Here is a 24,311-nt window from a genome sequence, read left to right on the forward strand (position 1 = left end):
ACCAGAAGAAGAAAACTTTAAAATCTGAATAATAATAAAGGAATAATTGCATTTTTATCCTTCAATTTATTAGTAACTTTTTATTTTGGTCCTTATAATATTTTACGAAGCATATTTAATCTTGGTTTAATTAAAATGTGTGTTTTTAGTCTCATACCTAACATATTACAACAACAACCCAGTAAAATCCCATAAGTGAGTTCTGGGGAGGGTAGTGTGTACGCAGATCTTACCCCTATCCGATGGATAGAGATGTTGTTTCCGAAAGACCCTCGGCTCAAGACGACGAAAACAAACATTATATCAATACCATCAACAGAAAAATCAAGAAATAATTACAGCAACATAAAAATCAAAAAATAAATAAAAAGCAATAACAATAACCAGTAAATAAAGCCCATTACAATGAAAACGGAGAATAGTGTGAACACAACATTAACCACTAGCAGTCGGAGACACAACCCTATCAGACTAGCCTCAACCACCTCCTAACTTGCATCCCTAATGCGCGACCTCCACACCTTCCTATCAAGGGCCGTGTCGTCGAAAATCTGAAGCCACGCCATGTCCTGTCTAATCACCTCTCCCCAATACTTCTTAGACCGCCCTTTACCTCTTCTCGTACCCGCCCAAACCAACCGCTCATACCTCTTAACTAGGGCATCCAGACTTGTCCTCCGTACGTGCCCGAACCATTTAAACCTCGCTTCCTGCATCTTTGCATCCATATGAGCCACACCTACTTGCTAATACCTAACATATTGTATTAGATTATTTTAGATCTATATTACCCTAAAATATAAAGTAACAATACAAACTCAAAATAATACACATATAGTTAAATAATTTAACAATTAATAGTATGTTAATTTTGTCAAGATTCACAAGAAGAAGGTTAAAAGTACACCTACCAATTAAATTTAGGAGATATGACACTGTATAGCCACTTATATATATATATATATATATATATATATATATACACACACATATTTTATATGTTATATACAAAAATTATATAATTTTTTCGGCTATCAAATGTACATAATTTCTGGCGCGGGCTAAAAGTGAAAAAATCTCATTAATTTAAGGTTGATGTGATTTTACTTAATATGACAAGGATCAAATCAAAACTTGTTATTATGTCAGGGTATAAAAGTGCATACTATCCAAATTTGAAGGGCCTTTGATGTGGTACACACTACAAAGGAAGGATTTAAGACATTACTTATCAAAAAGGGTAAAATGGTAAAAGGAGCAATAGAATTGGCACAGCGCCACAGCCCCACGTTAATTGAATTATCCTGTAATCTCTTTTTTTAAGGCTAAGGAAAATAGGAAATAGGCCTTTGGGTTGTGTTTGGTCCTTAGAATTCGTACGAAAAATTGGGAAATGGGAAGGGCGTTTGTGTATGTAATATTGGGTGGTGGAGTTGCAGCTGGTTACGCAGCTCATGAATTTGTTAAACGAGGTGTCTCTCATGGTGAACTCTGCATCATCTCTGAAGAACCTGTAATTTCTACTTTTTTCACTTTCTTCATTCATTTTCTTCAGTTCTATTTTAGTATTATTATCTTGTTTTGACTGTTAAATGTTAAAATTGGCTACTTTTTCTTATTCAAGCTCAGTTTTAGTTCCAATTTATTTGCAGTATTTTAAAAAATTTAACTTTTTTTGTCTTCTTCTTCTGAATTGTGACCAATTTGTGTTATTTTCCATATCTGAGCTGAATAATGTTGATGGAAATTATATGTTTGCAGTAGCTAATATTTTGGTCTAGAATAACTGATGACATAGAATATACCTGAGGATACTTAAAAATAGTATCTTTGGTTAGAATTTTCATTAATTCTAAGACTTTTGGGTTATAAGGAGATGTGAATAACAAGTATTTTTCCCAAGCCTCTGTTTATTAGCTTTTAGAAAATTTTAGGAGGAAGGGGGTGGCTATTTGATTTGCTAGGGGGAATAGCGAAAAGCTGTTCTGATTCCAATAACAATGTCACATGATAAAAATGCTAACAATGTGTGGATCTGCTATTGACTTTTTTAGTACACGGTGCATACTGCCTACTTGAAGCTATGCCGGAATGATTATCTCTTTATTCTGTTCCTCCCTCTCCTCGTTCCCCTTTTTTCAAGGATTCATTCTGTAGGAGCAAAACATGCATATAAATAAGCTATTTATTGTTCTAATTCCATATTCTGTTGTCCCCATCCAATTTAATGTCATTAGACAAAACGAAGACCATTGCTTCGAGTGATCTGCCCCTTTCATTTATCATGAAATCTTACCTTCCGTGATTAAACAAAATAAGACCAAAATTGATCAGATGCTTCCTTATGGAGACAATCATTCAATGGATGGTAACACATTATGGCTCTCTCTTGTTGGAGCTTCCATATTTTTCCTACGTCATCTTCTAAACTTCTGCTGCTTTTTTCAGGTTGCTCCTTATGAACGACCTGCATTAAGCAAGGGTTATTTACTACCAGAAGGTACATCTTAGTCACCTCATCTCTGTTCAGATTTTATCTTAAATTTCTTCCAAGCTGATGATCATGCTTTCTCTAGATTCAAAGAAAAGTTTGCTTGTGCATTCTGTCTTTGATTTTGGCAACATCCTCCAATCATTAGTAGTGGGAATCCTCCCTGGATCTAGCTACTGTTAAGCTAGACATGATACCACGGGAAATTGGTGTATTCAAGAGTTTGTGGTGGGGAGGATGGTAAGAGTTGGGAGGATTTCCTGAAGGAAACATGAAATGCACATTTATTACGGCAAATAGCACGGTTCACATTTAATACAGTTAATAGCATGTAGCCATCTTTTCCAATATTTTGAAGCTCCTTGTTTGCAATTTTCATTTAGCAGTTTTATGTTTCTTTGACTCCTATCTTGCTGGGTGTTATCATGGACATCTTGTTATATTGGAAGCATGTAAGATTAATTGTAGTGTCCTGATTACACTAGTTACAAACGAACTGGTGCTATCTTTACGGTCACTTAACCTGTTATTTGGATGAGTTGTTTCTGCAGTTTCTTTTTTTCTCTTCTCTCCTATATGCTTTTGTTTATACTTGTTGAGATTTTATTCTATGCAGATCCTGCACGTCTGCCTGCTTTTCATTGTTGTGTCGGTACGAATGAGGAAAGGTTGACCCCGAAGTGGTACAAGGAACATGGTAATTTTTTAAGATCTTTTGCTGCCTTAACTTTTAATATTAATGTTTTAGTAGGCATCTATACATCATCAATTTGAATTTATGGTGTCATAGATATGTGTAAAAGTGTCCAAAGTGATCACATCCCATTGCAGCTACTGACTGCCTTGAGCTTATAAAGGGCTATTGAATTACTTGCATAGAGCTATAGAATCACACTACGTGTTATTCTATTGTAGTTAATGTAGCAGCATAACTTTGTTATTGGTGTTTGGTTAAGGGTCGAAATCCCCAGAAGCGTTCACATAACTTTGACTACTTGCCCATGCAACTCATCTAAAAAAATGTGATAAGGATCACAAACTAAGAGCTTAAGCAGACTGTACCAACTAGTTTAACTCATCAGATGTGGATGTCTTCAGAGCTACGTTTGATGTTTTTTAGGACTTCCTATTTAGAGGATTTCCGTTTCGTACAGATGATGTGATTAGTGATTTGTCTTTGCATTCAGAAGTTCATCTTTGCATGGCGTAGTGGAAACCTTGTTATATAAGAAGAACATGAACTATTTCCTGATAAACTGGAATAAATGGTGGAACCAAGAGAGTTGAAATATCTCAATATATTTTATCTTTACCACACGCTTTGAAAGATTAGAATCAGGGCAGAAGATTTTGGGAGTGACATTCTTGCTTTTCTAGAGCTGAAATTAGTCTGCTTTTACAGCAGCAATACTGATTTTGAGGCACTAAAAAAAAGCTTCAATAACTGTAAACATCACGAGGCTGTAAATCTGTTTTCATGGAATGCTCTAGCTTCGGATGGCAATGAGGAAAAAACTGCTGGCAACTGGTGTCAGTGATTAGAATATGTAATTATTTTAAGCTATTACTTTTAGTTCTAATGATAATTTTCAGTGCGAAGGAATGGGGATATCTTCCTTAGGATATTGATAACTCGTTCATTGTGCTATTCCCTTTAGGCATTGAATTGGTCCTTGGAACTCGTGTAAAATCAGCTGACATGAGACGGAAGACACTGTTGACTGCAACTGGTGAGACCATAACCTACAAGATTCTCATAGTGGCAACTGGTGCTCGGGTATCTAATTTATCCTTGGTCTTTTCTATTGTAGCACCATATTTTGTTGTATATTATCATGCATTAAAGTATTAGAGCAGTGTGATCTTCTGATGGAGTGAACAAGGACTAGTAGCTTGTTTTAAGTGATCTGTAGAGAGGTCAGTGGATTTTGACCAAACGTGACAGGCAATTGTGCTGCACTTATTAAAAGAATAATGAAAATTCTGCTTTATAGCAGTGCCTTGCTTCTGCATTATCTTGTGCATGTGATTTTAAAAGTAAACATATACAAGCGAACATATTATTTGGTACATCAGCCTCTGGAGGTACATTCTTTTTCTTCACGTCTTGAGAAGAATGTCAAGAATCAGTAGCATGAAATTTGAATACAACATTTTGATATGTGTCCTGTGCTTCCACTCTGTTGCAGAAACTAGGTGTCAGGCTTCTTAGCATAGATGTTAGGCTTCATGGACATTCAGATGTGTAGATTTCTTTTAGTTCAGCATTGAGAGTTTGAAACAGAATTGGATTAATGAGTGAGCTTTGGAGGTTCATGCCAAAGGCTTTCTTTGGTATGGACAAAGTTCAACCTCGAAGACCAAGTCCCTAGCGGACAATGAAGGAAGAAATATATAAAGGCTCTGACTTTTCTTATCAAAAAAAAAAAGGCTCTGACTTTTTGTTGGCATGTACTGTTAGGCTTTGAAGCTTGAAGAGTTTGGAGTGAGTGGATCAGATGCTGATGGTGTATGTTATTTACGAGATTTGGCTGATGCAAACAGGCTGGTTAATGTGATGCAATCCAGCAGTGGTGGGAATGCTGTTGTAATTGGTGGTGGCTACATAGGAATGGAATGTGCTGCTTCTTTGGTGATCAGCAACATAAATGTTACCATGGTCTTTCCAGAAGCACATTGTAGTAAGTATTCTTTTGTGAAGATGGAAAACTTTCTTCTCTGTTTCTTACTCTTTCTTTATGTTGCTTGTAAATGATATCAGACGTCAAAACTGCTTTTTCCCTCTCCTAAGAATAATTCATTAGTATAACTTTATTTTTGATAAGGAACATTAGTATAATTTTATTAGTTGCATTTCATCCAGAAAGTAGAAATGGCTATTTTAAATCTATCACGCGTCGTACTCTCCAAACCATGCTATTAGTAGATAAAGAAACAGTGATCCCAGTAATCAATAAATGATTTAAAGATGTGAAAATTGTACAAAATGTGGGACTTCCACCCACATATTTCCTCAAAACATGAAATCAGATATTGAGAGCTTATGTTTTCTTTCTCGTAATTCTTAAATCCTAAGGTCCACCAGTAAGTTATAGTTATAAACCACAAATGTGCATCCATTTTGCTATTCTATCTTAAGTTCATCAGCAGCAAACTGGTGTTTTTTCTATTATTTATGTAAAGCGTTTGATTTTCGTTCCTTTTCTTTTATTGCTAGTGGCCCGCCTATTTACTCCTAAGATTGCAAGTTACTACGAAGAATTTTACAAGTCAAAAGGAGTTCAGTTTGTCAAGGGAACGGTCTTGACATCATTTGATTTTGACTCTGATCAGAAGGTAAAGCCTGTTGCTTGCTTTACTTAGTCGGTGTTTGTTTGAAAAGCTTTCCGAGTAAGTGTTTGTTGGACCTGCTTTGGCATTTACTTATTTTTGAAGATTTCCAACCTCAATTTGACTAGTTACTTTGTTAATGCAAACTCAGTTTATTAGTTCTTGAAAAAAGTTTTTGTTTGATCCTCTTTTGCAAAATATAAGGTTAAACTTCTACTGAAGATTTCCAAACTCAGTCTGACTAGTCACTTTGTTAAGCTGGAACAAACATTCATCAACGTTGACCAGCTGTTGCATTTCCCAATTATATATATCACTGAAGTTATACTGAGCATGATGCTTAAATGCGTGAACTTGTTATGCAGGTCACTGCAGTGAATCTGAGAGATGGAACCAAGCTACCTGCTGACATGGTCATAGTTGGCATCGGAATCCGACCAAATACCAGCCTTTTTGAAGGGCAACTTACTCTCGAGAAAGGAGGGATAAAAGTCAATGGCCGAATGCAATCAAGCAACAGCTCAGTCTATGCTGTTGGGGATGTTGCTACTTTTCCTGTCAAAATTTTCAGTGAAACACGGAGACTTGAGCATGTTGATTCTGCAAGGAAGGCGGCAAGGCATGCAGTAGCTGCAATCATAGAACCAGAGAAAACAACCGAGTTTGACTACTTGCCATTCTTTTACTCCAGAGTGTTTACACTCTCTTGGCAGTTCTATGGAGACAATACTGGTGATGTAGTCCATTTTGGAGATTTCTCTGGAAATCGCTTCGGGGCATACTGGGTGAACAAGGGTCAAGTTGTTGGGTCTTTTCTAGAGGGTGGAACGAAAGAGGAGTATGAGGCTATTGCAAAGATCACAAGGCTCAAACCAGCAATTGAGGACTTGGCTGATCTTGAAAAACAAGGGTTAGGATTTGCTTTGACATTGAGTCGTATACCAGAGCCATCGGAGGAGGCTGTTGTTGTCAGCAGTGGTTCGGGTTCCACTCTTGTAATGGAGAAACCTTTACATGCTTGGCATGCAACAGCTGGAGTCATATTGGCTGCATCAATTGCTGCATTTGCATACTGGTATGGTCGGAGGCGTAGAAGGTGGTAAATGTCTTGTTCAAGAAGCATTTCCAGCGTGGAAGATTTTTACACGATGATTCCAGCTTTGTTGTATCATTTTAGCTTAGAGAATTCGAAATACTTAGCCTGAGAATGGCTTCAATACCGATCTTACAAACATGTATTCTGTCTTTACAGTATATATTAATACACATTTTCTCCTCAATTTCTCATCATGCTCTGTTGTGTTCATATTGCTTATGTTTAACAGTGGTACAGATAATAGGAGAAAAAGACTGTTAATGGTAGATGCTGTTGGAGAATTGGAACTTCCATTAGAAACTTACTCCATGAATTCATGCATCTTTTTTGAAGGCTACATATCAGGCATTTTGAATGCTAAATATCATGCTTAAAAGGTACATTCAAGTTTGAAGACAAAAATACTTAAACGTGTAATTCTCATCATGTTGTAACCTCGTTTTGAATACAATGCTATTCGCAAAATGGCAGATGTTTCCATCTAAAATAATGGACGAATTTTGGTAAAAGTAATATAGTGAGGTTACTAAAAATGAGAATTTAATCTAATGAACAATTTGTACTTCATTTAGTCTTTATATTAACTTAGTACACGAATCCCAAAGCAGGGCATTTGGTCTAGTGGTATGATTCTCGCTTTGGGTGCGAGAGGTCCCGAGTTCGATTCTCGGAATGCCCCTTGTTTTATATTATTTTTCTTTACAGAACCTCCATGTGAATCAGAAAAGTTAAAAGATAATTTGTGTAAGAGAAAAGAAACATTGTAACAAGATTGCATTAATCAAACATAATCATTTTAACAAGCATCCAAATGGCCAAGGATCATCAATTAGTTAACAAACGATTGATGTTTAAGTGAAAAGAAGGCTAATGAACTAGGAGTTTACTTGTACACTTGGGTTCTTGCGACATACTTCTCATTTAATAGGTGCATTCCGTCATAAATTTTATATATGAGAGTTTTTAATTAGTAAACTCTTAATTTAGGATTTAACTAGCGTCCAACTTTAGAAGTAATTCACCACAAAGCTTGTTATACTCCCCTCTTGTTCAAGATTAGATAAAGATAATCTTTTCAGCATATTCATTTAAATCTTCATCTAAATTGTCTCTCTATATGAAAAAAAATATTGGCCCAAAATATATGTATTTAATTTCTTTTTGAAAATTTCTTTATAAATTTATTTGAATAATAATTGGGACCCAAAAAAAAAAAAAAAAAGAACCATGAGAGGAGCTATAAATAACCTTATCAACACAATTTTCAATCCCCTTATCCCGTTTTCTCTCATTTGCTGTATCACACTCTCTTCTCCTCTCCTCTCATTCTCTTCAACTCTCTGCTACAATGGCTTCCACTTTATCCACAATTACTCTTCGCTCTCCTTCTCCTTCTACCGCTTCCTCAACACACGCCTCAATTCCATTCCCCAAAAAAGCCCTAGAATTCCCCATTCGCACTCCCAAACTCCACCACCGCCGAGCCACTTTCCTCCGCCCTCTCGCCGCCGTTGAAGCACCTGAGAAGGTAGTCCAGCTCGGAGATGAAATCTCCAATTTAACTCTCGCTGACGCTCAGAAACTCGTCGAGTACCTTCAGGATAAGCTTGGTGTTACCGCCGCATCCTTCGCTCCGGCCGCCGTCGCCGCCGCTCCTGGCGCCGCCGCCGAAGCTCCTGCTGTGGTGGAGGAGAAGACTGAATTTGACGTTGTTATTGACGAAGTTCCGAGTAATGCGAGAATTGCTACGATTAAGGCTGTTAGGGCTTTAACTAGTTTGGCTTTGAAAGAGGCAAAGGAATTGATTGAAGGATTGCCTAAGAAATTTAAGGAAGGTGTGTCTAAGGATGAGGCTGAAGATGCTAAGAAACAGCTTGAAGAAGCTGGTGCTAAAGTTTCTATTGCTTAAATTGAATTTGTGGTAAATGTTTAATTCTTATTTTGTTTTTGATTATCTTGGGAAAATTGTTGTACTTTTTTTGTGTTTTTGTAAGAGAATTCAGTTGTTAGATATAGTTTCTTCCCAATTTTCTAAAATCAAGATTTTTTACTCGTATTTGCTTATGGTTCTGCTAACAGTGGCCTATGGAGCTTTGGTGTTGTGGGTTCAATTGAACTCAATGTTTTCAATAAGAAGCATAGATATATATGTGAAAAGTCACAATATTTCAACAAATATTAGATTCTGAACCATAGTTTCAAAGTACAATGAGTTATGACAGATTAAACTAATTAAGTTTAAATTCAGAATCCGTTTCTGATATCGTTAGTGTCTATTTTTGCTTTCTTTCTTTTCATTTCATGCAGAACTAGTATCTATGTACAATTGCTTCACATAAATCCATGTCTGTAAGTTCATTAGATGTTCCCTGTTTAGCTTCTGCTTATTTCTTTTTCCAAATTTAGAAGGGGAAAAGATTGCTAGATAATGTTAGTCAGTAATATAACCAATTGAGCTCACTCTATGCTTGAATTTTGTTCCAAGAAAAATTGGTTCTTTATGTTGGCCAATCTCAAGAAGATGCAACTCCATTGTATTCCTTCCCTTCGTTTAAGCTGTTTAACTGAGTTTAATTATGTGAGTTAGGTTCTCTCATTTTGGTTTCTGGCTGTCAAAATAAGTTGATTGTATGAAATGCATTAACTGTTGAATGGTTTTAGGCCAAATACATAGACAACCCATTCAAACTTGGTACCATTTTCCCTTCTGGCACTCTATCTCAACCTTGTTCCATTTTGGCACTTCAACTCTATTTCTTATGTGTTCTTTTAACACAAAAGCTGAACCCAGTGCAAAAAATATAGTGCGTGTGTATACACAAATCTGAGGTGTAATAAATATCCAATTAAATGTTGTCACCTATTTTTTTCATCCATGTCAAATGAGTCAATACTAAAATACCCGAAACCGTCTGTATTTGGGTAAAATTAAGGTCCCGCTTCTTATTTTCTCACTTATCTTGTCCAAAGCGAGCGGTCATGTAAACCCTTTGTCTATTCAGCTCTTTCCTTTAATAAGAACAATCTAAATGTGACACTTTCACGACGAAATACCGGGAATTTTTGATACGTCAGTCCCCCAGGAAATTAAGCCAATGATCGACTGTCCCTGCCCATTCTAACGGGGCATTCTATTCCTTCAAGTCCCACAGCTCTAAATGTGCCTATTCCTTCGACACCTTTCCATGTAAACAAGGGAAAAATGGCTTATTCCGCATCAACCTAAGTGTCGTAATAATACCCTAAGCTCCTTCCCAAATACCTAATCGCACATGGTGAAGACGAGAATCCCATATTCATCAACTATTTCTTATATTCATCAACATTCGAGACTGATTTGAAGAGTAGTTTTGATTGTTGTCGGCCTTAGAAGTAACTACTGTTTATTAACGTGGTTCTTGTACTGATAAGTTTCGATTTGTCCATAATTCTCTTTGAGACATGGATTCACTTCAATCTTAGATGAAATAAACCCACAAAAAAAGTTAATCGGAACAACAAAATTGCAAAAGCTTGAAGCTTTCTGGATGGCCATGTATGAAATCAGATGAAAGCTTTGGAACTTTGAGAATGAAGATGAGGCAACAGTAAATGGGGAAGGAAATAATAAAGATGAAAGGCAGAATAGCGTAATAGACACTCATACTTGCATCGTTTTGACATCCCGGTCCTCATACTTTACGAGTTTTCTTCTAGACACCTCCACGTGATCAAAACTAATTTTTTAAACCCCTCTGACCGTTGACCGAACTTGTGTGGCTTTGATATGTCTGAGATGGACAAATTGCGTGTAATTCACGAGTGCAAAGAGAGTGATACTACAAATTTTGATTATTATAAAAGGATTAAAATTTAAAAAATTGAAAAGAAATACAGTTATAAAATTAATCAAAAATAAATTTTGAAAACCCAATCTCCTCCCCCTCCCCCATTTTCTGCTCTTCCTCAGTTTCTCCCCCCTCCATATCGTTCCAAACACTTTGCCCCCCTCCTTTTTTCCCCGACACCACCGAAAACAATGGCTAAGGCTTCAAAATTTCAAAAACAGATAGAAATATATTAACTTTCTATGTTTTTAATAAAATAACCTTTTATTTATTCTTTCATTTTCTATATGATTTGGGGTTTTCCTTTTTCATTTTAACAAGGGATGAAGATGAGATGGGGTATTTTATGGTGATTCCCACTGGTGAATTTTAGAGGAAGGTGGTGGCTACCAATTATTTAGTTACAACAACAACAACATACCCAGTATTATCCCACATCATGGGGTGTGGGGAGGGTAGTGTGTACGCAGACCTTACCCCTACCTTGTGAGGATAGGGATGTTGTTTTCAATAGACCTCGACTCAAGAAAGCATAAGCACCACATTAATAAAAATATAGACAAGAAAGGACAGTACCAAAAAGCTATATATAACCAGAATAAAAACAACAAGATAGTAAGGTGATCAACAATAAAAGAAAACAACAAAAATCTACTACTAACAGAAAGCGAGACTGCGTGCCAATACTACTGTTATGAACACTCTAGACTACCTACTCTACTACCCTAATCCTCGACCTCCATACTTTTCTATCAAGGGTCATGTCCTCGGTCAGCTGAAGTTGCGCCATGTCTTGCCTAATCACCTCTCCCCACCTCTTCTTTGGCCTACCTCTACCTCTCCGTAGGCCCTCCAATGTCAACCTCTGACACCTCCTCACCGGGGCGTCTGTGCTCCTCCTCCTCACATGACCAAACCACCTAAGCCGCGCTTCCCGCATCTTGTCCTCAATAGGGGCCACGCCCACCTTGTCACGAATAACCTCATTTCTGATCCTATCTAACCTGGTGTGACCGCACATCCATCTAAATATCCTCATCTCTGCTACCTTCATCTTCTGGACATGAGCGATCTTGACTGGCCAACACTTAGCCCCATACAACATCGTTGGTCTGACCACCACTCTATAGAACTTAACCTTATATTTCGGTGACACCTTCTTGTCACACAAAACACCGAAAGTGAGTCTCCATTTCATCTCTCCCCCTCCAATACGATGTGTGACATCTTCATCAATCTCCCTATCCCCTTGAATAATCGACCCAAGGTACATAAAACTCCCTCTCCTAGGGATGACCTGTGAGTCCAGCCTCACCTCCCCTTCCCCCTCTTGAGTCTCGCAACTGAACTTACACTCCAAGTATTCTGTCTTGGTCCTTCTCAACTTGAAACCTTTAGATTCCAAGGTCTGTCTCCATACCTCTAATTGCGCATTTACACAGTCTCGCGTCTCGTCAATCAATATAATATCATCTGCAAATAGCATGCACCACGACACCTCTCCTTGGATGTGGTGCGTCAGTACATCCATCACTAGAGCAAACAAAAAAGAGCTGAGTGCCGACCCCTTATGTGTAATGACCCAACAAGTCATTTTGACTTTTAGAATCCCATTTCTCTATTTACTACTTAATTTATGCTTTATAATTATTATGTGACTGACCGGGGTGGTTAGTTTGGGTCTGGTGAGTTTTTTTTTTAGAATGGATTGGAACACTTAGTTCCAAAGTTTAAAACTTAAGTTGAAAGGTTGGCTGGATGTCGACCTATGCGTAAACGACCCCGGATTAAAATTTTGATGATTCCAACAGCTCCGTATGGTAATTTTGGACTTAGGAGCGTGTTCGAAATTTTATTTGGAAGTCCGTAGTGAAATTAGGCTGGAAATGGCTAAAACAGAAATTTAAGTTTGGAAGTTTAACCGAGGAGTTGACTTTTTGATATCGAGGTCGGAATCCAGTTCCGAAAATTCTCATAGCTTCGTTATGTCATTTATGACTTGTGTGCAAAATTTGAGGTCAATCGGACTTGATTTGATAAGTTTCGGCATCGAATGTACAAGTTGGGAATTTTAAGTTTCATTAAGCTTGAATTGGAGTATGATTCGTGGTTTTAGCGTTGTTTGATGTGATTTGAGGTTTCGACTAAGTTCCTTAAAAAGCTACAAGCTGAATTTCCCTTATTTTGAAAAGAATCAAGAAAGAGATATGATTTTAATAATAAATTTATAATTGACCGGGTCGCAAGTATGATCCGCGAGCGGGGCGATTTATTAAATTTATGTTTGACTGCGTCGCATGTATGATTCGTGAGCGCGGTATTTCCTACTACTCTTATGGGATCGGTCCGTTCGCCTCGGCAGGATTTATGTACCACACTCTCATGGGAGCGGGCCGTTCGCCTCGGCAGGTTAATAGATGCATCTATGGTTCGCACCGTTTGACCCTCGGCAGTGCACAATTTACTTTTATGTTGGATTGGGCCGTACGCCTCGACATTTCCTATATATATTATCCTCATGGAATCGTGCGTAATATTTGGCAAGAGGCCAGTGGTTCTGAGGTTTTTCCCTGATTTGAATTATGACAACCTGTTTTGATGAGATCCACTATCTCTATATATATGCTCCGATTACGGAGGGAACTTGCTAGTTGAGAGCTTGAGTAAATTTGTAAAGAGGGGAATTATACCACGTATTTTATACATGTTTATTTCATACATTTACTCGGTTTCATATTTATTCACTTCTTTACTGTACCTGATATTATTGGACCACTAGTAAGTGTCCGAGTCGATCCCTCGTCACTACTTCTTCGAGGTTAGGTGGGATACTTACTGGGTACGCGTTGATTTATGTACTCATACTATACTTGCTGCACATTTTGTTGTGTAGGCACATATATATTATTGGCCTTGTGGGCTCAACGACGTGGTTGATACGAGGACTTAGGTGAGCAGCATTTTGTGAGACGATTCGTAGCCACCAGAGTCTCCTTCAGAGTATTGTATTTTCTTTTCTGTCCAAATTTGTATTCCGGACAGTTATTGTATTTTATTTTATCCCCTAGTAATTGTGACACCAGATTTTGGGATTGATTATGGGCATTCAGTATTGAAATTGATAAAAATATTATTATTTATTCTGAAAAATCTCATCCTTTACTATTTATTTTGAAGGAAAATATGATTTCAAAAATATTAAAGATGATGACCAAATTTAGTATTTATTGTTGGCTTGCCTGACAGTGGTGTCCGGCGCCATCACGACCTTAATAGATTTTGGTTCGTGACAACATGGTGTTGGAGCACTAGGTTCACATAGGTCTCACGAGTCATGAGCGAGTCTAGTAGAGTCTTGCGGATCGGTATGGAGACGTATGTGCTTATCTTCGAGAGGCTACAAGACTGTTAGGAGCACTTCCCTTCTTGATTCCTCATCGTGCGGTTCGATTCCTTTGAGGCTTATGCCTTCATTCCCTTCCTATCCAGTCTTATGCGACGTGAAACACTTGTTATAAATTGGAAATCGAGGAATTTTAATGGTACTACAAATGTGGTGCAGGATGTTTCTCCCTGCGTATTTGATTGGGCTATTGTCATCGCCTTGCGGAAGGTCGTTCTGTCGTTGCAGATCAGTATCAGTATTACCTAAGTTTTTGAGGTTTGACATTGATTGTTGTGATGATTCATGCGTTGCTATCGCACCGTATTCGTGTAATGGTAGGATGCTTGTCTACGCATCGAGGCAGTGAATGACTGGGAATGAGGTTTACTCAGTGCATGATTCAGAGATCCAGTATTTTATTTTCGGCGAAGGAAAGGCAATTCGACTATGAATGTTCAGGTTTGGGTTGACGGAGTAACCAGACTTGGCATATTCGAGTGTGGTGGAATTTTCATCTGTCGTGTGGTGTCGTCGCCCTTGATTGAATCTGTTAAGTTCGCCGGTGTTATGGTCTTTTTCAATTCGCCTTTGGGGACAGAGTATTGCGAACTAGTGCCAGGGAAGCGGCTGTCAGAGGTCGCAATGTGCAGTGGTTCAGGATCGAATCGGTATTCATGGTATTGATGGCTCGAGAAAGATGATTTCTGGAAAGGTTTAAAGTTGGTAGCGATCTATCGGTTCAAGTGTTACAGAGTTAGATTTTTTATATAAGGCAACAACTAGGCAGCGAAGGATGAGGAAGGACATGTGGGAGGTGTCTTGCAGTGGTTAAAATTCTAGAAGGCCAGGTGTGAGAAACAAAAGTCGAGTAGTTTCTTAAAGAAGAGAGGGTTTGACCAAAGTGGGAGAGTGGCAGGGTATCATATAGGTTTTGCGGTAGGATGACTACACACCCTGAGAAAAGTTTAGAGTGATTTGGGGTTCAGGGTGGACAGTGACGGGGTCTACGGACTCAATTTGGAATATTGGCTATTAGGCGGCGGGAGATTTGATGCAACAGAGATGAGTTGCTTGTTATGAAAAAGGATACAACATGACTCTGGGTTGAAATGTATTATCGCATCTTTAGTTGATGTCCATGAGGTGTGAACGGACTTGTTCAGCTGATGAATGAGCACGGGCTTAGGGTGGGTTACTGATTTTGTAGTAGTTTTACCCAGTACAACGACGTTGGGAGATGTCGGCATGTAATTTCCACAGGTGGGTTATCTCCTGTGAGCAGGTTAGCGGTCGCGTGGTTGACGAATCTCTGCGAAGAATTCTACTGGTTATCCGGCAAGAGGTCAAATATATGAATGTGGTTAGTGATTCAGAGTGTTCATGAAAGGTCAAATGGAAGGATTTCGAGGAATTTGGCAAGTTGGTTGTGCAAGATCGGTTCAACGGTGAAGAAAGAATCTTGGCGGGTTCTAGAGTTATGCAATGGTAGCTTCAAGCTAAGTGGGAGAGTTCCACCACCTACAGTTGGATTGCATGGTCGTATATTTGTGAGATTTCTGGCTATCGGTATATTAGTGGATATTACGACTAAGAAAGAGGGTCGTCAATGGTGATTTGGGAAAAGAATTTGAGGAATGTGTGCTATAATTGGCCTTATCGCTTCGTGTTCAGGCTTTGGCAAGACTCAGGATTTATGCTTCGTGTAGAGGCGAGTTACAAAGAAGATAATTTGACCGAGTGCTTCTTGAGAGGGTGTTCATGTGCTAGTGGAGCCTGGGAATTTGATTATATTTGGGACCAAGTCAGAGTGGGTGACTCTCAACAACGGTCCTAGTGGATTCAAAAGTTAAAGTGTTGTGCCTAAGAATTTCGAGTCCGTAGTATGGTTAAGTATTGAGCAGTTGCAGCGGATTATAAAAGTGGCTTGGAGTGTTCTATGTTATCTTCGGTATGCGGTATAGCAATGGTAGAATGGGAGAAAATAACTTCGGAATCGTAAAGGAAATATCATAATGGGTGTACCAGTTAAAAATGCGGATGTGCGCACAAGGAGGGTGTGAGATGGTTCGTGGGTTTTGGGGACAATGTGGTCTCATGAGATGGGGTCACTCAGGATGAGTGCGGATTGAGTTCGTTATATTGATAAAAGAGCTACTGTTATTTCTAAGGAAGATCCAGAGTAAATTAGGAGAAGTTGGGTTTGGTTAGCAATGGTTGAATCGGCATAGTGATGGCATGATCAGCCCCTTCAGTGTGTTGGGGTATTCATGTGATTTGTGACGGTACGTGCGAGGTTTGACGATCGCCATAACTGATCTTATTTGGAGGCTTTCGAGTCTTATGGCCTGTTATGTACAGATGGATCCCGAAAGGATTATGGTGGTTTAAACCACTACTTGAGGTTTGTATTTTCTGTGGTCATGGGAATTTGGCTGCGTGTTGCAATGGTTCTCTTGAAATGAGCTAAGTAAAATGTTTCTATATGATGAAGTGTTTACCCTATTAGTGGTTCCGGAGTTATGATGAAATTCTTGTACTCTTGCGCATTGGCATGACTAAGTGCAGTGATCGGCATGGGATTCGGAAATTGAGGATCAAGGTTACAGTTTGGTGTCGACAAGAATGTCAAGAGCTCGGATGAGCGGGAAAGGATTCAAATGGTTAGAGTAAGCAGGTATTGTTTTTAGCGTCACCTGAGATCAGTGTCCTGTATAAGAGGCTTTGAGTAGTGATTTCGGATTTTTGATTTGCTTTACAGCATTTGTGCAGCCGGTGGTATGGATGTGCAAACTTGTTATCTGGTGCGGAAGGTCGTGGGAGCACGTCCCACAGGAAGATTGTATAAGTGCGACATGTAGTCACTTGATTGATCGAAGATTGGAACCAAGTATGGAGATTGCGGTACTATTGTTCATGTGAGAATTTATGCCTGGAGGGCGCTCGGTTCATTTGGTTGTGGACTATGGAGGTTTATTCCGGATATGATGGTTGTTCTTGTGTGTTTTGGGGAAAAGGGTTATTATGAACCCTTGAAAGGTTATTAGACTAGTACGGTGCGATCCGAATCGGCTTGAGGTCAGTGGGTGGATCTAGATATGAATGTGGGCTCTATGTCGGGCCGGAGGTGTTCATTTTAGCATAGCTCTCCTTGTGGAGGAGTATTCAGACATTGGATGTTATTTCGTCATCGGCTACTTTATGTAATACTATATTGTGCTGTGTGAGTTATGAAATGGCTTGTTAATTTCCTATGTGTTGAGGTTCCGCGTAGCGATGGTGTTATGTGAGCGGGATGGCTCTCGAGATTCAGATAATATATCGCACCTTAGTTGTGCTTGGGTTTTGTAGCGTATGATGTTGTCTGTCCTCCCAGGGATGGTATTATGCACTTAGCATGCTTGTGGCCGATATTCGGGTATTTTGTGGTAATGAGCATTCTAGCTCAGTAGGTATTTCCTTATGGATTTTATTTGTGGATTGTGTGGCACGCCACCACTGGTATGTTGTTTGGATCGGGTTGCACGCTGCAACAGTGTGATGTTGAGTACAGTCCCTTATAGCTATTTTTGTGTGTGTTTTGTTTTCCATTTTATGAGGAAGGTTCATGACACCTTTTCGGTTGTCTTAATTAGTTACGCGGGTTGAGTAGTCCCTTCCAGAGTTCGTTTTCCTTATGTATCACGTTCGAGTTTGTAGCTTATTGGCACATTGTGGCATCATATGCGACTTTTGGCAGTGCCTGAGGTGGCTTATTGCCTGGGCAACTTATACTGGGTGAGACGCAATTTTTGGATCTGGGATCAATGAGATCGAATTATATGAAGCATATTAAAGAGCAAACACCATTATTCGGTTCATAATGGGGTGATGATTCTAGTCAAGAGGAGATTCAATGATTTGTTGACTTGGCAGTTGGTTATGAATTTCTACACGTCTCTTCCGTCGTGGAGGTATTGCAAGAGTTGGAACCAGACTTATATATGTCATGAGGTACATGGTGAACATCAGATTCGAGGAATTTTGGCTATTGTTATCAGAGGATGTTATTATGGTCATGTGAATTATGCGGTGCATGGTGTGAATTTAGCAAAGATATGCAGTCATGTTTTGGTACATCATGTGGTGATTGATACAGTGATCGTATGTTGGAAACAGGCCTAGCAGAAGATTCCGGATGTTGGAATTTGGTTCTAAGGCTAGTTTGACTAAACACAAGGGGAATCTTCAGATTTGCTCGAGCCAGTGTGCTCAACTGAGTTGTGGTAGCACGGGTAGGTGCACGAGGTGTTAAGCAGTTATTTCAGACAACTCCAGAGCAGTTCTTAGCACGTTCGAGGACGAACGTATGTTTAAGTGGGAGAGAATGTAATGACCCGACCGGTCGTTTTGAGTTCTAGCGCATCGTTCAGCGGTTTGGGACCATGAGCAGCTTCACTTCAGGTAGTATGACTTGTACACGTGGTTGGAATTGAAATTTCGGAAGTTCAGAGTTGATTTGGAAAGAAGATTCTCATTTCGAAAGCTTTAAATTGGAAGAATTGACTAAAATTGGATTTTAGAGTAAACGGCCTCGGAATCGGGATTTGAAGGTTCCAGCAAGTTCGTATGATGATTTCGGACTTGGGCGTATGCCAGGATCGGGTTTTGGATAACCTGGGAGCGTTTCGGCGCCTATCGTGGAAGTTGGCATTTTAGAAGAACTTCATAAATTGGGTTGAAGTGCATTTCAATGTTATCAATGTCCATTTGAGATTTTCGAGTCTGGGAATAGCTCCATATAGTGATTCTAGTATTGGGACCGCATCCGAAAGTGAATTCGGAGGTCCGTATGTCATTTTGGGGCCATTTGGCGAAAGTTAGAAATTTGAAGGTTTTTGAGAAGTTTGACCGGAAGTGAACTTTTTGATATCGGGGTCGGAATCCGATTCCAGAAGTTGGAGTAGGTCCGTAATGTCAAATGTGACTTATGTGCAAAATTTGATGTCAATCGGACATGATTTGATAGGTTTCAGCATCGATTGTAGAAGTTAAAATTTCAAAGTTCATTAAGTTTGAATTGGGGTGCGATTCATTATTTTGATGTTATTTGATGTGATTTGAAGGCTCGACTAAGTTCGTAATGTGTTTTGGAACGTGTTGGCATAATTGGTTGAGGTCCCGAGGGCCTCGGGTGTGTTTCGGGTCAATTTTCCCATGTTTTTCTGCTCATGATGCTTGTTCTGGTATCCTTCATCGCCAACGCGGGGAGGAGATCGCGTTCGCGAATAAGGATTTGGGGGCTGGAGGAATTACGCATCGCGAACGCGAGGTGTAGGCTGCAAACACGGTGAGGTTGACTGAGTAAACTACGCGAATGCGAAGGGGCAATCGCAAACGCGTAGAAGAAATGATGAGCTGGGCCTAAGGCCATTTGGCCTACGCAAACGCGTAGAGTGTAACGTGAACGCGAACGCGAACACGAACGCGAACGCGAGGGGTATGGGCAGCTGGCCTTCGCGAACGCGACCGGTATGACGCGAACGCGAAGAGGAAATTTTGGTCAGGAACCTTTGGCCTTCGCGAACGCGATCCTTTGGTCACGAAAGCGAAGAAGAGCGGACATGGGCTGGGCAGAATAATTTTAAGCGGGGTTTGAGTTCATTTCACCCATTTTTCACACGACCTGGGGCGATATTTGGAGCTTTTGAAGAGGGGATTTCATCATCAAGCATGAGGTACGTGATTTCTACTAGTTGTGAGTTACATACAAGGATTATACACAGATTTAGATATGAAATATTTGTAGAAAGTTGGGATTTTGAAGAAAAATCTAGAAATTGATATTCTTGTATTTTGATCACGAAATTGGGTATGGAATTGGAAATAAATTATATATTTGAGTTCGTGGGGTTATGGGTAAAGTTTATCTTCGAAAAGTTTCGGAATCCAGACACGTGGGCCCGAGGGTGATCTTATCAACTTTTCGAACGGAGTTGGAAATTGTTATAAAATGATTAATTATGAGTATTAGAGTATATTGTGATTCGGTTGCGTCATATTTGACTAGTTTTGGAGCAACAGACTTCAATTTGAGTTGTTGGAGCGGCTTTGGAGCCGGTTATGGAATTTCGAAGCGAGGTAAGTCTCCTTTCTAACCTCGTAAGAGAGAATTAACCCCCTAGGTGAACTAAATTATTGTGTGCTTCTATGTGTGGGGGCTACGTACACATGAGGTGACGTGAGTCCGTACATAGCTACTAGCTATGCCTACGTCCGGATAGTTTTAGGCTCATATCATGCCTTATTGATATTGTTATCGATTTATGTTTATTGTTTGCCTTGAGAGGGAGCGAGATTGAGTCTGCTTATTAAATGTTTCAAAAGGAGTCGAAATTGAAGAACTTAGGATTTAAAAGGTTTCATCTGAACTTCGAGATTTCGAAAAGAATTGAGGAGTATTATAATAGCTGAAGAAATCTATGTGTAACCGCGTCGCATGTATGTTTTGCGAGCGGGGTAATTTTCTTAAAAATCTACAAGCTGAATTTCCCTTATTTTGAAAAAAATCAAGAAAGAAATATGATTTTAATAATAAATTTATATTTGACCGCGTCTCAAGTATGATCCGCGAGCGGGGTGATTCCTTAAATTTATGTTTGACCGCGCCGCATGTATGATTCGCGAGCAGAGTATTGCCTACTACTCTTATGGGATCGGGCCGTTCGCCTTGGCAGGATTTATGTATCACACTCTCATAGGAGCGGGCCGTTCGCCTCGGCAGGTTAATAAATGCATCTATGGTTCGTGCCGTTCGACCCTTGGCAGTGCACAATTTACTTTTATGTTGGATCGGGCCGTACGCCTCGACATTTCTTATATGTATTATCCTCATGGAATCGTGCGTAATATTTGGCAAGAGGCCAGTGTATCTGAGCTTTTTTCCTGACTTGAATTATGACAACCTCTTTGATGAGATCCACTATCTCTCTCTATATATATATATGCTCCGGTTACGGAGGGAACTTGCTAGTTGAGAGCTTGAGTAAATTTGTAAAGAGGGGAATTATACCACGTATTTTATACATGTTTATTTCATACATTTACTTGGTTTCATATTTATTCACTTCTTTACTGTACCTGATATTATTGGACCACTAGTAAGTGTCCGAGTCGACCCCTCGTCACTACTTCTTCGAGGTTAGGCGGGATACTTACTGAGTATGCATTAATTTACTTACTCATACTATACTTGCTGCACATTTTGTTGTGCAGGCACATATATATTATTGGCCTTGTGGGCGCAGTGGCGTGGTTGATACAGGGACTTAGGTGAGCTGCATTTTGTGAGACGATTCGCAGCCAGCAGAGTCTCCTTCAAAGTATTGTATTTTCTTTTCTGTCCAAATTTGTATTCCGGACAGTTATTGTATTTTACTTTATCCCCTAGTAAATGCTCATGCACTTGTGAAACCGGATTTTGGGATTGATTATGGGCATTCAATATTGAAATTGATAAAAATATTATTATTTATTCTAAAAAATCTCATCCTTTACTATTTAATTTGAAGGAAAATATGATTTCAAAAATATTAAAGATGATGACCAAATCTAGTATTTATTGTTGGCTTGCCTGACAGTGGAGTCCAGCGCCATCACGACCTTAATGGATTTTGGGTCGTGACAGATTCAGTGCATGTAGTTCGGGAGTTCTCCGATGTATTTCCTTCAGATCTTCCAGGCATGCCACCAGATCATGATATTGATTTCTGTATTGACTTGGTTCCAGATACCCAGCATATATCTATCCCACCATATCGCATGGCTCCGAAAGAATTGAAAGAATTGAAAGAACAACTTGAAGAGTTACTAGCCAAAGGGTTCGTTAGACCGAGTGTATCGCCTTGGGGTGCACCGGTATTATTTGTGAAGAAGAAGGATGGTATTTTGCGGATATGTATCGATTATCGACAATTGAACAAAGTCACTATTAAGAACAAGTACCCGTTGTCACGTATTGATGATCTATTTGACCAGTTGCAGGGTGCTAGGGTGTTCTCTAAGATCGACTTGAGGTCGGGGTACCATCAGTTGAAGATTCGGGATTCGGATGTTCCGAAGACTACTTTCCGGACTAGATATGGTCATTATGCGTTTCTGGTGATATCCTTCGGTTTGACTAACGCCCAGATAGCATTTATGGATATGATAAACAGGGTATTCAAGCCATATATTGACTCATTTGTCATTGTCTTCATTGATGTCATTTTGATCTACTCACGCAGTAAGGAGGAGCACGAGCATCATATGAAAGTAATGCTTCAGACGCTGCGGGAACAAAAGCTATATGCTAAGTTCTCTAAATGTGAGTTTTGGCTAGATTATGTAGCATTTTAGGGGCATATTGTATCGGGCGAGGGTATTAAAGTTGATCCCAAAAAGGTCAAGGTAGTTCAGAATTGGCATCGTCCCACTTCGGCGACTGAGATCGAGAGTTTTCTAGGTTTAGCAGGTTATTATCGTCGATTCGTGGAGAGATTTTCATCTATTGCAGCACCTTTGACCAAATTAACCCAGAAGGGTGCTCCGTTTCGATGGTCCGATGATTGTGAGGTGAGCTTTCAGAAGCTCAAGACAGCATTGACTACAGCACCAATGTTAGTGTTGCCTTCCGGTTCGGGGATGTATACGGTGCATTGTAATGCTTCACACATTGGTTTGGGTTGTGTATTAATGCGGGGGGGGGGGGTGTTATTGCATATGCTTCACGTCAGCTGAAGCCCCACGAGAAGAATTATCCAGTGCATGATTTGGAGTTAGCTGCGATTGTTCACACTCTTAAGATTTGGAGGCATTATCTTTATGGGGTGTCTTGTGAGATTACACTGACCATCGCAGCTTGCAGCATTTATTCAAGCAGAGGGACTTAAATTTGAGGCAGCGCAGATGGCTGTAGTTACTGAAAGATTATGATATCACTATCCTGTATCATCCGGGCAAAGCAAATGTAGTTATAGACGCCTTAAGTAGAAAGGCGGAGAGTATGGGTAGTTTGGCTTTTATTGTAGCAGAGGAGAGGCCATTAGCTTTGGATATTCAATCCTTGGCTAATTGACTTGTGAGATTGGACATTTCAGAGCCCAGTCGAGTTCTTGCATGTGTTGTAGCTCAGTCTTCACTATTTGAGCAGATCAAGGCTCGCCAGTTTGATGACCCGCACTTATTAGTTCTTCGAGAAACGGTACTACGAGGTAGTGCCAAAGAGGTTACTATAGGCGGAGATGGAGTTCTGCGACTCCAGGATCGTCTATGTATTCCTAATGTGGATGGACTGAGGGAAAAGATCTTAGAGGAGTCACACAGTTCTCGGTATTCTATTCATCCAGGTGCTACGAAGATGCATCGTGATCTGAGGCAGCATTATTGGTGGCGACGAATGAAAAAGGACATAGTTGAGTATGTAGCTAGGTGTCTAAATTTCCAGCAAGTTAAATATGAGCTCCAAAGGCCAGGTGGCCTACTTCAGCTGATGACTGTACCAGAGTGGAAATGGGAATGCATTACTATGGAATTTGTAGTTGGGTTGCCGCAGACCTTGTGGAAGTTTGATACAGTTTGGGTCATTGTCGATAGGTTGACCAAGTCGGCACGCTTTATTCCGATTGTGACTACGTATACTTCAGAAATGTTGGCCCAGATTTATATTCAGGAGATAGTTCGGTTGCACGGTGTGCCAATTTCCATCATATCAGATAGAGGCCCTAAGTTTACTTCACATTTCTAGAAAGCAGTATAGAGTGAATTGGGGACCCGCGTAAGGCTCAGCACAGCCTTTCATCCGCAGATCGAAGGGCAGTCAGAGCGGACATTCCAGATTCTAGAGGACATGCTCAGGGCATGTGTGATTGATTTTGGAGGTCGGTGGGATCATTTCTTGCCTTTGGCCGAGTTTGCTTATAACAAAAGTTACCAATCCAGCATCGAGATGGCTCAATTTGAGGTTTTATATGGTCGGCGATGTCGTTCGCCCATCGGATGGTTTGAGCCCGGTGAGACTAAGTTATATGGTACTGATTTGGTGAAAGATGCCTTGGAAAAGGTAAAGTTAATTCAGGAGCGACTTCGTACAGCACAGTCCAGATAAAAGAGTTACGCGGATCAGAAAGCGTGTGAATTATCATTTATAGTGGGTGAGAAAGTTCTCTT

At 39.7% G+C, this 24,311-nt stretch overlaps 2 protein-coding genes and 1 non-coding gene across 3 annotated transcripts; all 3 read left to right on the top strand.

The window, feature by feature from the left end:
- The first annotated feature begins 1,313 nt into the window (after positions 1–1,313).
- Positions 1,314–7,108, top strand: LOC104100849 (monodehydroascorbate reductase 4, peroxisomal). Its single transcript, XM_009608193.4, has 7 exons — positions 1,314–1,513; positions 2,449–2,500; positions 3,108–3,188; positions 4,150–4,268; positions 4,953–5,172; positions 5,709–5,827; positions 6,187–7,108. The coding sequence occupies exons 1-7, from the start codon at positions 1,394–1,396 to the stop codon at positions 6,922–6,924; spliced, it is 1,449 nt and encodes a 482-aa protein (XP_009606488.1). The 5' UTR covers positions 1,314–1,393; the 3' UTR covers positions 6,925–7,108.
- A 416-nt stretch (positions 7,109–7,524) lies between these two features.
- On the top strand, positions 7,525–7,596 carry TRNAP-UGG (transfer RNA proline (anticodon UGG)). Its single transcript has one exon. It is a non-coding gene; the product is annotated as a tRNA-Pro (tRNA).
- A 578-nt stretch (positions 7,597–8,174) lies between these two features.
- Positions 8,175–8,954, top strand: LOC104100848 (large ribosomal subunit protein bL12c). Its single transcript, XM_009608192.4, has one exon. The coding sequence runs from the start codon at positions 8,266–8,268 to the stop codon at positions 8,824–8,826; it is 561 nt and encodes a 186-aa protein (XP_009606487.1). The 5' UTR covers positions 8,175–8,265; the 3' UTR covers positions 8,827–8,954.
- The last annotated feature ends 15,357 nt before the right edge of the window (positions 8,955–24,311 follow it).

The sequence above is a fragment of the Nicotiana tomentosiformis genome, chromosome 2 (assembly GCF_000390325.3).
Source record: "Nicotiana tomentosiformis chromosome 2, ASM39032v3, whole genome shotgun sequence".
In the NCBI taxonomy this organism is placed as follows: domain Eukaryota; kingdom Viridiplantae; phylum Streptophyta; class Magnoliopsida; order Solanales; family Solanaceae; genus Nicotiana; species Nicotiana tomentosiformis.